This window comes from Falco cherrug, chromosome 2 (genome assembly GCF_023634085.1).
Source record: "Falco cherrug isolate bFalChe1 chromosome 2, bFalChe1.pri, whole genome shotgun sequence".
Taxonomy (NCBI): Eukaryota; Metazoa; Chordata; class Aves; order Falconiformes; family Falconidae; genus Falco; species Falco cherrug.
This window is the reverse complement of record NC_073698.1, coordinates 18,564,020-18,580,244: the sequence shown is the minus strand read 5'-3', so window position 1 is coordinate 18,580,244 and position 16,225 is coordinate 18,564,020. Positions and strand designations below refer to the sequence as shown.

The 16,225-nt window shown below is 36.8% G+C and overlaps 1 protein-coding gene across 1 annotated transcript in view; it reads right to left on the bottom strand.

Annotated features, from left to right (window-relative positions):
* Window positions 1–16,225, bottom strand: part of DDX10 (DEAD-box helicase 10) — a 192,216-nt gene that overhangs the window by 163,372 nt on the left and 12,619 nt on the right. Inside the window, exons 7-9 of the mRNA XM_055702317.1 lie at window positions 14,229–14,355; window positions 12,812–12,974; window positions 11,158–11,242 (exon numbers count right to left, since the gene is read on the bottom strand). Of these exons, the coding sequence (XP_055558292.1) occupies window positions 11,158–11,242; window positions 12,812–12,974; window positions 14,229–14,355 (375 nt within the window). The remainder of the gene's footprint in view (window positions 1–11,157; window positions 11,243–12,811; window positions 12,975–14,228; window positions 14,356–16,225) is intronic.

The following is a 16,225-nucleotide window of genomic DNA, read 5'->3' as shown; positions in this document are numbered from 1 at the left end:
GGAATACCATGTTCAGCTCTGGGGACCCCAGCACAAGAAGGACATGGACCTGTTGGAGTGGCTCCAGAGGAAGGCCACAAAGATGCTCAGAGGGCTGGAGCACCTCTCCTGTGAAGACAGGCTGAGAGAGTTGGGGTGGTTCAGCCTGGAACAAAGAAGGCTCCAGGGTGACCTTAGAGCAGCCTGCCAGTGCCTAAAGGGGCCTACAGGAAAGCTGGAGGGGGACTTTTTACAAGGACATGCAGTGATAGGACAAGGGGGAATGGCTTTAAACTGAGACAGGGTAGATTTAGATTAAATACAAGGAATAAATTATTTCCTGTGAGGGCGGTGAGGCCCTGGCACAGGTTGCCCAGAGCAGCTGTGGCTGCCCCATCCCTGGCAGTGCTCAAGGCCAGGCTGGATGGGGCTGTGAGCAGCCTGGTCTGGTGGGAGGTGTCCCTGCCCGTGGCAGGGGGTTGGGACTAGATGATATTGAAGTTCCCTTCCAACCTAAATCATTCTATGATTCTAGGATTTCTGTAGATTCCTTAAATTTAGTCAAAGGCATGAAGCAATTTGTGTAGTTCTGTTGTTTCTGGCATTTATGCTGGAGTGCCTGACTTGGCATTCTTGAATTGTTGCTTTATTTATTTTATTCAGCGTGCAACACGCTATGTAAGGACAGTGCCATACAAATCATGGAAGAAATACCCATCAAGGGTCAGAGAGTGCCGATAGCCACCCTGCAAGCCACAAACCCAAACTGGAATGATACAGTACAGGAAATATCATTCTACATTAGTTCTGCTTTTATAGATTTTGCTCAGCATCCAGAAGATCACTCTCAAACCAGGATGCAGGACCAGATAAACCTTCAATCTGACCCCTGAAAGGTGCTCCTAGTGCTAAACATGTTATATGTTAGGTCAGTTATCTTTTCAGAAAGTACGAATTCAGGAGATTTTAATTCTAAAGGCACATTCCATAGATCCTCGAGAAGAAAACAAGCATTAAATCCGGCATCTATGGACACAAGGTTTACACTAAGTCTTGCAAAGCCTTTATATAGAGAAAATAGCTAAGTAATGAAACAATCACATGAAAATAGACAAAGAAAAGACGGATGTTTCCAAACACCTACACTTTCTCACCTTTTGGCAACAACTAAGAAAAAAAAAAAAAAAAAAAAAGGCAACATTGCAAATATTTCTCAGAGCTGATGTCTTCAGAAATTCAAAAGGACAGAAAGACATCTGGTAACTACTGATGCAATTTTTTTTCTTTAGCTATTGTGGAAATATTCACTCTTAAATGCCAGTATTTTAAATGTACTTGAAGTTAAGGAGGAATAGGTTTTGCCCATTTTTATGTTGTGTGATATAATTAATTAAAACAGACTGTTTAATATTAATGCTGTTCTTCAGAGCTAAACACAAAAATGAAATCATTACAGAATCGAGAAAGCCAAAAATCAAACAATCTTAAGTACCATCTGGGAAGGTTTGTATCTGTTCAGAGTCCCCAGTGGGTGTTTAGCTAAAGAAAGCAAAATGCAAGCCTATAAAAAAGGAGTTTTACTTGGGTAAAATATTATCTTATTTCTCAAAAAAGAACAACTTGGTAATATTCTAATAATAAAATTATGGTCCGAAAGATAACCTCAAAAAGATAGGCTGAAGTGGAAAATTAAGTTCTCAAAAATTTTCTTTTATACTAAAAGCTTCTATATTGCATACTTATGAAAGCACAAGCTAGTAAAAACTAGCATGAACAAAAAAGAAAAGAACACTTAGATGTTCTCCTCAAAATGTGTTTCCATTACAATGCCTAAAACAGGAGAAAAGAACATCTCTTAGTATCCTAGGGGAGTAAAGTTCTCCACTACAGCCAACAAAAGAACACTTCCCTAATTATTTTCAGTAGACAGATAAAACCTTTAAACCTTTATATACACTAAGGCAGCAGAGTCAACCTCAGCTGCTGAAACTCTTTAGCAGAAGGATGACTTCTTCTGCAGGTGAGAAGACATTAGAAGTTCTCCCCATTCTTGCTGACTGCAGCCTTCAAGTTTTCCATCATCACCAAAACCAAACAGCTGGCCTAAAAGGCTAATTCACTCTGATGCTTTATTATTCACTAGGTATGCACCTCTGCTATGCTGAAGACAAGTAAATTAACAACCTCAACATAATCAAACTTTCTTGGACTGTGTAGTAATTGGTGATATTACTTATCCTGTCATCTCCTCAAGCTATCAAGAAACCAGAGCACGGACTCATCTTTACGCTGTGGTTTTAAAAGTCTCTTAGGATACCAGACAATTCATTCCAATTCTATGGAAAATTGCATCTTACCTACAGAAAGCCTTTGGAGGAAAAAAAATAAAATTCATGTACTTCTAGTTCATATCTGCCTTTTTTTCTAGCATCTATTGGCTTCAATTCTTATCAAAAGGCAAGTAAATTCTCTGCAACTCAATCTTGACTTACAAGCAAGCTGTGACAAATCATCATTAGCATTATAAAGCAAAGGGTAGGCATGATATATTCACACTGACTGCAGATGAGAAAAAGGATGTCTGCAATCAAGGGCAAGCATCAAGGGCTGGACAAGAAGGAACTGGGATAAATTATTTAGGACAATGTGATACTGACTAATTAGAAGTAGAAAAATGGTTTAAAATGTCAGGAACACCATTTCCTTAGCAATGAAAAACAAAGAGTTGCCAAATAGTTCCATTTTGTACCAAAAATAAACAAACTAAAACACTAAAATCAAGAGGATGGTTTATTCATCATGACAGAATCTATATTAAACTTTGGCCGAGTATCATCCTGAGCTCACAGCTGGTATCAAGCATGAAGAAACTAATAACATGGCGACGATTCAGCGAGGACAGGATGAGAAAAAATGCTTTTCACGCAGGCCAAACAGACACTCAGTTTTTGCTAATCTTAACGTATCTTAATGTATCCTTGATCAGACCCAGTCAAAGGCTGCGTATATCCCTAGCCAACACTGTTAAAGGAAAGAATAGTACAATTATCACAAAGGCAACAGGTGAAAACATATCATGGTTATTAATAAATTCCACCTTTCCACGCAGCTAGAGTTGAGTTTGTTCTAACTACATTTAGAGTAATTTTACATCCTTGCCACGACCATCGTAACATATAGTTCAGTCAAATGCACCGTATTTTAACTGTCAAAGACATATGAGTCACAGTGATACCAGAATAAAATAGGAATGGGAACCATCTGATTGATGGTCATCGGGCACCAGTGTTCTGCTGTAGGGCAAACATCCAACAGGAAAAAAAAATTATGGGAAAGCAATGGAAAGAGATCTGTAAGGATACTCTGCATGGATATGCAGACCTTAAAAGAAATATTATACAGGTTGAACAGATGTATTGCAACATGTTTCCCTAACATTTGTATTTCAGAAGATATAAGTTGATGCCAAATTTCAAGACAGTTAAAGGCAGTATTTCTGCTTTGTTTGGCAAGAAAAAAATAATCTATTTTCAAAACTGGCACAGGACAAAATGGAACTGATGACATAATCATAAGATTTGGGGGAGGAGGATTGCAGATATAAAAATACTTGCACCACAGTTCCCTGAACTGGAATATTTCTCATTACAGAAAACTCAATATAAAGGAGGTGATAATGTTTTTGAAGATATTTACCACACACGAACATGTAAGGAACCATAAGTATATGATTTTTACGCTTTAGAAGTCACACATCTACCATCATACTCAAAAAACACCCATGTGTTTTGGGTTTTGGGGTTTTTTTAATCTGTAACTTAAATCAGACATTACCAAGTTGACTTGACTAAGGATCTAATTTCAGTCGAAATGGGCCAGGATGGATAGTATCAACATATGCTGTCATCTCATCTGTCAAAAGACACAGATGGAAGTAAGGTATCACTGCAAAACTTGTGAGCTTAAATCAAAGCCCATTCCTAAAAAGGTTTGCATTCCAAGCCAACAAGCCATCTTCAGATACATTTGAACTGCAGAAACTCTCCACAGCAGATCCCTTCAGAGAAAGGAAATCAGGCATCAAGGAAGCCAAACCAGCTTCTCAACTGTCCCTTTCTCACCCAGATCAAATCTGAGACTTATCAGAAGTAAGGCAAAGGACTGCTTTTCTTAAAACATTAAGGTCAGTAAGTTAAGCATTTGGAACAGCATCAAAACCAAGTCCATAAATTCATCTGGTCTTTTATGTTTGTGCATTATAATACACCTTCTAATTAAGGATTTGTACTGTTCTTCCGCTTTGCTCATCACACATGATTGCCAAACTTAATACAAACTGTTTTCTAGTTACTTCCCCTGTGAAGCCAAATTATTCACCATGTTAAAGCGGTTATTTATTCACTGTGCACCATTCACAGTGAACAACATTCACCCTTTGCAGAACATAAATATTCTGGAGCACTTGAGTTTGCGACAATAATATTCTTTAAACCTTTGCATACAATTTTAGTTTCCATCAAGAATCCAGAACAAGACAATTTCATCCCATGGAAACACTGATAATCAGAACTCAAAAAGCAGCATAGACCCCTGCTTCTAGAGCAAAGATTTAGCCTTGTAAAGACTGAAAGAATATGCCAGTGAAAGTATAGAGGTATATGTTAATGTAAACACTATTGCAATTGAGATTTAAGGATGAAGAGGGAAAAAAAAAAAAAAAACCAAAAAAACACCTAGCACAGTACAGTTCTTCATCAGTTTTAAGTACCTAAAAAGAAAGAATCACCACCTGAGTATGCAAATACACATCTAGTTTTGGGAAGGTAGGTTACAAACAGCAGTTTCCCACTCTACAGGTTAGCAAAAAACGAACAATCATGCTTAATGTAATACAGACTAGAAAAAAGTTAGATCGAGTCAAGTTCTATTATTTCTATCATGCAGTTCATATTTTATTTTAAAATTCTTTTCAATTCCTTCATAAAATAACTATGGCAGTGAAAGAAAAAGCACTTCATCGATGCAGATGTTTGTCTGTTCAACTCTTTTTATGTAAAGTAACAACATAAGAAATCTATAAAAATATATTCCAAACATATCAAAATGGACAGGTTTATTCTGAGAAGACCCATTTCAATCTGATACACATACAAATAAATCTGTTCACCCACACACTATCCTTCAACAAAGAGAAACTAATATCCATATCTACCCCTAAGGCCTTCCACAGAAATTCAATAATTAATAGTTTTGTTTTAAAAATCAACTATTAAATCTGATTATATAAGCTCCAATTTTAAACATAATTCTTAAACAAACTAACTGCTTTAGGTCTTTCAGATTGGGCTCAAATCAGCCAAACTTTGTTTCCAATTATACTACCTTATGGGTCTTCTGACATGATGAGGACTGGTGAAATCTAAGCCTCAGATCAAGAAAACATTATTTCTCCAAGCCCAGGAGCATGAAGAGTTTTATCTACTGTTTATCACATCTTGTACACTGCTGAGTTTCTTCTGTAATGCAGTAATTTGTTATTCTGGTTTTTTAAGTGATAAACAAGCACAGAAAACAAATGCATGAATTTTAAATTTCTATCCCATCTACATGTTCAATGGTCTCTTTCTGTAATAGATACTTTTCTTTAAAACAACACATCTTTAACAAGAGATCTGTGTGCACTGCTAACTGAAACCACGCTGTACCATCTACAGCAAGTCCTACGAAATCAGCCCAACAAAAATTACAAGAAACCAGAAAGCATGCATGCTAATTCACAGCTGGGCAAACCCTTCAGACATCGTGTGTTGACTGCTGGGTCCTCAATTCAGCCAGGGAGAACAACGGTTGTGAACGGTCCAACGTCCCACAGAGCATTTAAACAACAAAAAGTGAACTAGCTTAATTTTTTGGTTTTGCTTTAGCTCACTTCTGGTGCTTTGTTCACTCCTATTTCTCCATTGCATAGACCTTAGTTCAGTACCTCAAGAAAATTATCACTAAACATTGCTATAGAGTCAGAGATTGCTTTGGGGTTTATTTTAGTGTTTCTTTGGTTTGGTTTTCCTCCGATCACTTCATGTCCTTTTCCTGTCTGGACAGTAGCCCATTTATATCTATTGCCAAGGTCATCCAACCAGGTTTCACTCATACCACAAAACATTAATCCCCTTCAGTCAGTCATACTGGATAGGTGGTCCTTGTTTGCCAGACAGACTTAGTCATAAAAAATAATGGACAAGAATAGGCAGTGCCTCACCAGCCTTACCACGCTATCTCAGAATAAACTGAACTCAAAAGGTCTTGGGAGGTCATTGGGTCCTCCAGCCTAGGCTGTAAGCAAATAATTTTCCACAGCATCTGTGTCCCCTCTACTGCATTAAAATACATGTGCTTATTTATTTTTATTACAGCTTAGAGTATAGCTTCATGTCAGCAGGTAATAACCTTAGCCACTTAATATTTCAGTGTATTGGAACATTCATACCACGCCATTATGAAAAGAATTCTAATGGATAACACAGTGCCAGTCAGTATGACTGCAGCACCGCAGGCCACTGTCAGGAACATAGGATACAGTGGTTAATTTTAGAGAATTTAATAATATGATTGCAAGTATGTCATGTCAACAATTTCTTGTAACCTCCACTAGCAGCTATTTTACTTACCTTGAGTTAGGATCATGACTTGACTGCAATATACGATGAAATGGTCTAAATAATGCATTATTTTTTTTAAAGAAACATCAGCAAAAGTGCTTCAATGGTTCTTAAATATAAAAACAATACTCAAAGAGCTGCCACCTTGACTGTACTGTTTATTCAGGATATGAATGCCTGGGATATATTTCCCAAGGAAAAAAAAAAAAAAAACAAACCTTAAAAAGTTCCATTAAATCATTCACATTTTCACATGTTTTACTGCCATTTGTAAGGATTACTCTAAAGGATTATTAGTCTCACTTTCACACATATAATGTGCAATTACTTAAGGAGAGCCCAATGAGCATACTTCAAAGCATTTTACTTCATGACAGAATAAGATCATTATATGATCTGGTCCTTTCACCCTTCCACAATTTGATGTGTGTATATTCTTCAGTATTCACAAGGTATCAAAAAACCTATAGATCTTTGAAGTCCTTATTCATACTTGGCTCTAATCATCATACCAGCCAGTACAAAGATAGTAGGCAACAAAGTGTACTGGTTTGCAAAGATGGACTTTTATTGTTCCATTTGTTTTCAGAATTTAATTCACTAGAAGGCAAAAAGCCTATCACAGAATCACAGAATGGTCAGGGTTGGAAGGGACCTCTGGAGATCATCTAGTCCAGCCCCCTGCTAAAGCAGGGTCACCTAGAGCTGGCTGCACAGTCGCACCCATCCGAGTTTTGAACGTCTCCAGAAATGAGACTCCACAGCCTCTCAATGTAGAGCTAGACAGAGCATGCAATGCCTGTATGCACACTATATTTAATGACAACAAAATTATGCTGATTTTCCTATATCAGTTTAAGCACCTAAGAAACGTAACCAACTACCCTGGATTGAATGCCGTCAGAAGTCTGAGCCTGGAGTCAGACCTAAATCCTACTTAAGGTTCTGGACATACCACAGATAAAAACTCCAGAGCAAAAGAAGATTTATTCTGCTTAACATTCCACTGTCAGTGTCTTTAAAAAAGAGAGTCCCAACAGAAAAATCACTCAAGTTAACAGTTTTTCTAAGTTTCCTCTAAAGGAAAAAAAAATAAAAAGAAAAAAAAAAAAACAGAGTAGAAGGAGAAATGTAATGTTAGGAAAGAAAGAAATTAACTGTAAAAATGTGCCAGGATGCAGGTACATCCAAAATACAAGATATTTACATGTGAATAGAAAGATTAATAGACTTTTCAGTGTCTTCAACTCATTAATGAAATCAAGACTGAAATAAAAGCATTCCTAGATATGTTTTTTTCATGCCATACAACTTACAAATTATGTTTGGAAAAACAGGGAAGAAACAGTACCAGCGTGCTTCAGAAACTATTACCTTCTGCTGCCCCCTAGTGGCACTGTAACTTGTTTCACAAAATCAATCAAAGAACATTTTCAACTGTAGGCTTCATAGGCTACAGAATAGAAGGCATCAATATAAATTAAAAGCCTGAAGAAATTAGCTTTGCATACAATTGCTACAAGCAGCTCTTATTTAATTAGAATTTTTGAAACTAAAGCCCCCAGGAAAAGACTGTGATTAAGTAGTTTAAATTACAGACTTTTCCCAGAGATTGTGTGACAAAAATATAGCGAAAAATATTTATGGGCCTGGCCACATTACTGTCAGTATTTTAGAAATTCTGTTACTGAACTAGTTAAGACTTTAAATAAATACTTTAAAAGCAGTTGGAAGAAATAGCTTCCAATTACTCCAGTCGCAGCACAACTTTCAAGTTTAAAAGACAAAAAAAAAAAACAAAAACCAAAAAACTACCTCACACACTCAAGATATGCCAATTCTACTATAAAGTAAAAGCATTACTGGGCAACATCCAGATTTTCTTGATCTTACTTTACCATAAATCAGAAGTGCAGGAGTTGCAATTTATGTTCTTCAGCAGGATAAAATGCAAGTGAAACGCTATTTAGGGAACACGGTGGTCTTATCTACCTAAAAATCAATCGTTATCTTCCAACTTAGATAAGGCTTTGCAAAACTGTAAAACAGATGTGGGAACACATCCATGATTGTTAGTAAAAGGTTTTTCAGCCTTATCCCCAAAATAAATTCTCAACTTTCATCTTTACTTTTGCATCACAAAATAATTTGATTTCAGAAGTAAACAGTATTTGGCATCCCAGTTTTAATTACAGTTTAACATAGTCCCTTAATTAGTTGAGCTATTTAATTTAGCTTCCATTCTATGCAATTATATACTCATAAACCATGAAAATTTGTAATTATCTCTAACCTCATTAATGAGGACTACTAAACTACAGTTCATTTTTATCAAGTTTCTAGAACACAATAACTGTAGCTATTGAAAACAAGTGGTTTCCTACTCAACACTTAAGAGTTCACTGAGAAGTACATTCTCAATTATCCACATCTAAAACTGCATTAGCATATTTACTTAGTGCACAGTATTCACTTCAAACTATTAGACATCTCCCTTGTTTTATTTTCAAAAATTTATTCCATGCCATTAAGGTCACTAAACAAATTTATTTCCAGGACTGCCTTATTCTGAGAAGACAGCACATATATGTTTCTCCAAAATGAAAGCTCAGCCTAGCTAAGCCTTCCTTGATCTTTGTAACAGATTAAGAAACAGAACATACCCATAAAACATTTCCTACAGAAGGAATTTGCTTTCAGTATCAGTCACTACCATGCCAGCTCAAACAACCTGCTCAAATGTAGTCCCAGTTTCTGTAAGGTCTGGCTACTGAAAAATTCACGTAATGACACATGTAAACAACAGCCCAGTGAGGCAAAGGGCAGGCACCCAGCACAGCCCATGGCCTACGGAACAGACTCTCTACCCCAATTTTCTACATCTGTCCCTCAAGCAATCACAGAAGGTTGTATTTAAGAGGCCACTGAAGATATACCCTTAAGGTTGCAAAGCTAACGTCCTCATCGGAGTGACGTCTTATTAAAAGCATTAAGGAAAAGGGGCGCTACTTGTCCTCATGTAGCTGCTTCCCCTCTCTAAGCCTACTTACAATCACTCTTCTCAGCACTGAATGAGAATCGGGCAAAGGCCTGAGAATTATAACTCCTAGGAGGTGCTTTAGGTTGGTGACACAGCTCAGGAAGAGCTCAAGAAGCCTCCTAGAAACTGCCAATCAAACAGTAACAAATATATTATTTTCCCTTTCACTATGACATTATGCCATAAAGACAAAATTACAAGCCTTCTGTGGAAGACACACAAGGATTAAAAAAAAAGGGGGGGGGAAACGGAGGGGGGAAACACACCAAAAACGAAACCCCAGAATTCTGACTACATGTTTTTCTCTAAATTGGTATGCATGAGATTACACCTAGATCTGAATTTAGTCAAATAGCTACATGTTTTACCTAATTATATATAACATTCACTGATTTTGTTCATTGACAGGTTTTTTTCCAAAAAGCACTTAAAAATTTATTAGTCCATTCCGTTCTAACAGGTAGATAGGAAAATGGAGAGCACAGAACACAGAACATAACTGGGCAGAAATGTTCCCAATTACAATGAAAGCATGGCTAGAACTTCCACATTCCGAAAGAGGGCTGGGAGCACACACTTCTACTCCGGTCACCAAAATGTAATGCCATCTGATCCAGGAAGGCAGATTTCAAATTCCTATAGTGTAGAGTGCTGAAGTCCTATTCTAAGTAACTGCTCTGTCATTACATTTGACAACCACCTATATTACAAATCCCACTACAAACAAATTAAATTATGTACAAGATATAATGCCAGGTCTTGCATTTCATCCTTCACATAATTGCATAAAGGTTTTGATCTACAGAATTATATGCAATGACAGCTCTTGTTTTCTCAAAAATCTACTTCAGAGATCAAGGACTGGGTTTTCAACAGTGTATCTGGGTAACTCCCATCATAAAGGCTTAGCCACAAATACCTTAACTAAAGCTATTCCTAAGAATGTCATTTTACAAAGACTTTGAAAATTAAAAATTTAACCTGTAATTAACATTAGTTGATTCCTTCCTCCCCAAAATAAAATAAGGAAGAAATGTTTCCATTCTTTTGAAGAGTCTTCAATGACACAAAGAAATTGGATCCACAACCTAAAGCCTTATTCATCTACAAATGGCAGTAGCAAAACAAGCTTTTCCACCCACGAACAACTCAGCCTTTAAGGTAATCCTGCCAAGTGCAGAAGAAGATTTTTGCTTCCTCACTATTAATCTTCCCTGATCAGATTAAACAACTGGGGATATTTTTTCCCCATCTGCTGTAAGGAATCTCTGAAGCTCACTAAGAAATGATTAAGTCAAACCATTACTCTTCAGTAATCAAAAGGGTCTTTGTGTGGTAACAGCCCTTCTTTCTTTCCAATTAATATCTTGATTTTTTTCAATTTCTATCTTGAGCTTTTTCAAGTGAGTCTTTAGCCAATTTATTCCTATAATGACCTAGTTTACAACATTAAAATATTAATGAAAATTTAAAACAAACCTGGCTGTTCTTCCCACTCTGTGGATGTATGTGTTTGCATCTTCTGGACAATCAAACTGAATGACCCAGTTCACTGCTGGAAAATCTGTGTAAAGAAAAAAATATGTCAAAATTTAAGCTCAATGTATTCAAAATCCTCCTATCCAAGAGCAACATATTATTTTGGAGCATTAATTCCTGTAAGAACCATCACTTAGACCAATTTGCATACATTGAGCGCAACCTCTGAAATAAAAATAAAGTTTATTGCACTTATTATCATATTATAAACAATCATTCTCTTCATCAAAGAAAGCTAAAATTAATGGTGCCTTCATTTCCTAAATTATGGCAGTGCGCTGAATGGAACATAATTTCACACTTGACAAGAACAGACATGCTTTGTGTCACACAGATGATAAAACACCACTACATTTAATAATTAAATAACAACATATGACCCACTTTTCACATACAGCATCAATATCCTGCACCATCAGGGTTCGAAGCTAGCTGTGGTGAGACAGCACTACGTCAGCTGTCCACATACAAAAATATCATAGTCCTTCTCAAAGATGGGAGGGATAACCATGCCTGACAAAGAAGTCGACACTGAATGTGAATGATATTATTAATAACCATTTTCTAACTGCTGCATGTCAGCCAGCAGCAGCATGCTTTGCATTGGACTAAGTTCCTGTTCCTTCCTGACCAAGTCTGTAGCTATGCTGTATTCCACAAACATACTCACACTCTAAACCCAAACAATCACACCCACATTAGAACCTCACTGGTGAGATTTTGACAGTGTAGAAGGTATGGTAAACAGTTTTCATTTCTACCTTCAGTTTTTAGAGCACCTTCCTTCCTTTTGTAGCATACTGACAAAACCTTACATTTTGGACAACAGAGTTTGCTATCTGAAAGAACAAGTAGACTCCTGAAAAGTCTTGTGTCATACCTAAATGCCTCCAAGTACTTAAAAAATAAAATAATCCAAAGTATCCACTGAAAATATAAAGAAATAAATCATAATTCAGCAGGTAATGACAACAGGTTCTATAAATACTCTTGCCTTTTGCCTCATCTATTTTTCTGCCTCCTTAAGAATACAGTCATATAATGTATTATACGTATAAGTGCATATTACTAATTATAGTTCAGACATTACAATTTTTTCAGGTTTTCATTTCCACATACTGCTAGGTTAGTGATTTTTCATTTGCTTTGGAATAACCCACAGGATACAGGTTCATCAGAAATACTCAAAACTGCTGAAATCTTGCCTTACGGCATGTGGTAAGCAAATACATCACTATTTCCATTTTCTCTCGTACCAGATATGTCACAGTACATGGCTGGAAAAATACATTGTCCACAGACTTTAATAAATAAATAATAAATGGCAGCTTCTGCTGATAACAAATACCATTACAAAACTAGTGGCAACACAGGTCTTTCTGGGACAAAAAGAAAAAATAAGCACAAATGAAGTGGGCCTTCAGCAGAAGTCTAAGCAGCATATCCCATCTGAGATACGCTAATGAGCTCTTAAGCTAACTACAACCTCATTTCTTACAAATCAGGTCAGTCTTCAGAGCATAAAGGCTGATAAAAGTTTCAACAGGGTTAGATCATCACTTTGTGAATAACTATTGCTTCTGTGGGAACATACCCAGGCCACGAGCTGCAATATCTGTAGCAAAAAGTACTGCTGCCTTTTTCCGAACAAAACAAGTGTAAACTTCCATTCTCTTCATCTGTTGCTGCTTGCCATGGAGTGCCAGTACAGGAAGACCAGGCTGAAGCTTACAGAACACTCTGAATAGATACTGGACCTACCCAACAAATCAGAGGGGAAAAAAAAATACCATGCAAAGTTAACTTGTCAAGTTCATATCCAGCTACTGCCTTAGCACATCAAATAAAGTACACTTTTCTCCGTATCAGAGACAAGAGACACTATTTTGAGACTTTGTCACACACCCAGGTACTTAAAGAAGAAACAAACTGTGGAAAAATATTGACCTGCCTTTTGATGACGTTTCCTAAAAGGAACCGGAGTAGGTAACAACAAGAATGACTTGGGACATGACTAGTAAGGTGTATGCAAGGGACCAAAATATCCGAAGTCCATCAGAAGCACTGCTTTTAGACAACACTAGAAGTATACAGTGTATTTTGCAAGCATAAACTTGCAACTCAAAGCAGTCTACATGGTCTTAGTTTACTATTTCAAGCTTCAACAGCTTCTCTTACAAAAGCTATCTGTTTACCCATACATACAATACCATGATGTAGCATTATTTTATAGCAGGCAGCTATCTAATGTTTAAGGAAATAGCTAAAGAAACTGCGTATACTGCAGGAACAAGCTGCAGCTCAGAGAATTTCTGTACAACTAAGTCTACCACCTCGCTGTACTCACCAGCCAACCTGCAGAACAACAAAAAATAGTGTAACCTCTTGCACAAGTGGAAGAACTGCAACGAATATTTACTAAACTATTGTATATGGTAAAATATTTGATACACACTGTATGTTATAGGAATACTGATGCCATACAAACACATACAAATAACTTCAACAGAACAGTCCCAGGACATATATACAAGTAGATATTTGAAGGATTACTGCCTATATAACCATAAGAAAATTTTTTCCCTGTACTATTTCATAATTATAATTTCTTATATAGGCAGATTGAAAAGCTCGTAAAGAAAGTAGGTACAACTATTAAAATACTCTGTAACCCAACTATGGAACGTGCCATGAGACAAAACTGAAATAACTGGCCCTTAGTGACAAAACTTTTAGCCTTCTTTCTTTAACAGCACAGCACAAAAATGGCTGAGTACACCGAGGTTTCCAGGACCTTCCTGCATCGAGCCTGGGTCACTGAGCTTTCTGTCAGCGAGGCCCTGCATGACATGCCTACAGGAATAGGTGATGTTTGGTTTCTCTGCCAATTTCCTATTGCAAATTAATCCAGAATCTCACCCCTCTGGTGCTCTGGTGCCTTGACATCTACATCAATATCTTCATTTTAATAGTTTTAAAATGCTACAGGGGAAGGAGGGGAACAGCCATACCTCTTTACAGCTTGCAAAAAACACAATACTCTTCTTCTTCAAGTGACTTCTCAGGAAAGAGTATAACATGTTTACTTTTTGCTGAAGCTCACAAACAACATAGTTCTGATCCAAAGTTGCCGGGGTACTAAGAAAAAAAATTAAATAAATGATCTAAAAAGTACATTTAGATACCATCAGTTCCCATAACATTAAAATGAGAAAGAAAAGAGAAGAGAGAGAATATACAAGCACGCAATATCTACAGAGCTGCCTGACCTTTCAAAGTAAAGAGAGTCTGACAAATGCCCAGAAAAAGAAAAGAGTCAGGATGGAAAGTTCTCCTACTTTGAGGAACAAGTCTTAGCAACCCCACTAGAAAGCTCTCTTGAAAGACAAATCAATTTCCCTACTAAAAGCCAATGGAGAGGGATGGATGACTTTCAACGTTACTTCTAAATTTATTTACTACTGGCAAGCCAAACCGTTTCTATGTTTAAGCAGCCAATGAAGAATCCATAGAATCCAAGACATTCAAATTGCCTTAACTTCAAGTGCAATTTTGTCTATTAGTCCTATTAAAGCATCATTTGTGCTTAAAGCAACATCAAAGCACAGTCTAATCATACACCAAAAAAAGAGCACTGATGTACTTCTGTTGATTATACTGACAGGCAGGGTGACTTTGTAAAGCTCTGAACTGTCATCTTAACTCACCTTTCTTTTCTTTAAGAAATAAAATAAAATTTTTAAGAATTCTTTGGCATATTTACCCTTGAAATACATCTAAATACCCACCTCTTACAGTCTCTCTGCTTCACCCTAAACACACCAAGGGTTTTCAAAATTACTTTGTTAAAGGTGGCCACTTGGGAGGATGAAATCACAAGACACTGTTCCAATTTTTATTCTGCTATTCAATTTGAATTATGCCACAACACCTTTTCCTTTCTGAGTCTTTCAGAGGAAACTTCTCATAAGGCAATAACCTATTACATACTAAGGTAGTTAAATTCTAAAACAAATTAATATTTCCCTTTTTTTTAATCCAGTTTATTATCAAATTGCACTCTCCCAAATATTTTAAAAAATTAAGTGTACTTTAAAATAGACTTCACAAAAAAATGCAAGATCTGTGAAACCGAGGTACAGTCAGTCCTTAAAATGAAAGCTACATACTATGCTTGTACATCCTTTTCTGCTAAGAGGATATTAACGACACAATTTTTTCTAGCCACCATGCTTAATTAAGATGCATTTGACAGTATTACTGATTTTTAAAAAAGATATTTGCAGTACAATGCAGAGATAATCAAATCAAATAGTGAAAACCACCTCAAGACTCAACCTGGTTCTGCTCTTCATTTTGCTGATGATTTCTCATTTGCTCTTGGGAAAGCTATTTTTAGCACTATGCTTCACCTTTCTGCTGCATCTTACATATGGAAATATATGCATATTTCATAGAAGAGCAGAAGAAGAATCATACATGTTCATAAGCGATTTGACACTTAGATGACTGAGCCCACAGAAATGCAAAATATTAAATAACATTCTTCATTTAAATTTCAAAAAAAAACCACAAAATGTGCCTAAAAGCAACATGTACATTTTTTCAATGAGTGACACATTAAATTGTTTGAGCTTGGCAGACCACATACTTCACTCCTAGCAAGGGTCTCCTATTCTGATCCAAACCTATGGCATGACAAATTTATTTCATGTGCAGAGGGCTGGAGTCCTGAATGCACACAGTAAACTCAGCACATCAGAAAGCCACAAGACTTAACTGCATGTGGCCTAATGCCACATGCTTTCCTCTGGGCATCTAACAGTGAACACACAAACAAGACTGTCATTCTGCACCTTCCCAATAGGGTAGCATTTCCTTGGAAAGCCAGATTTATCAAGGGCACACAAAATAACTGTATTTGTGCAACACATCTGGTGGTTCTGCACAGTTAAGCATGCATATGCAGGAGGCAAGGAAGCCAAACAACAAAAAAAGGAGCAATTCA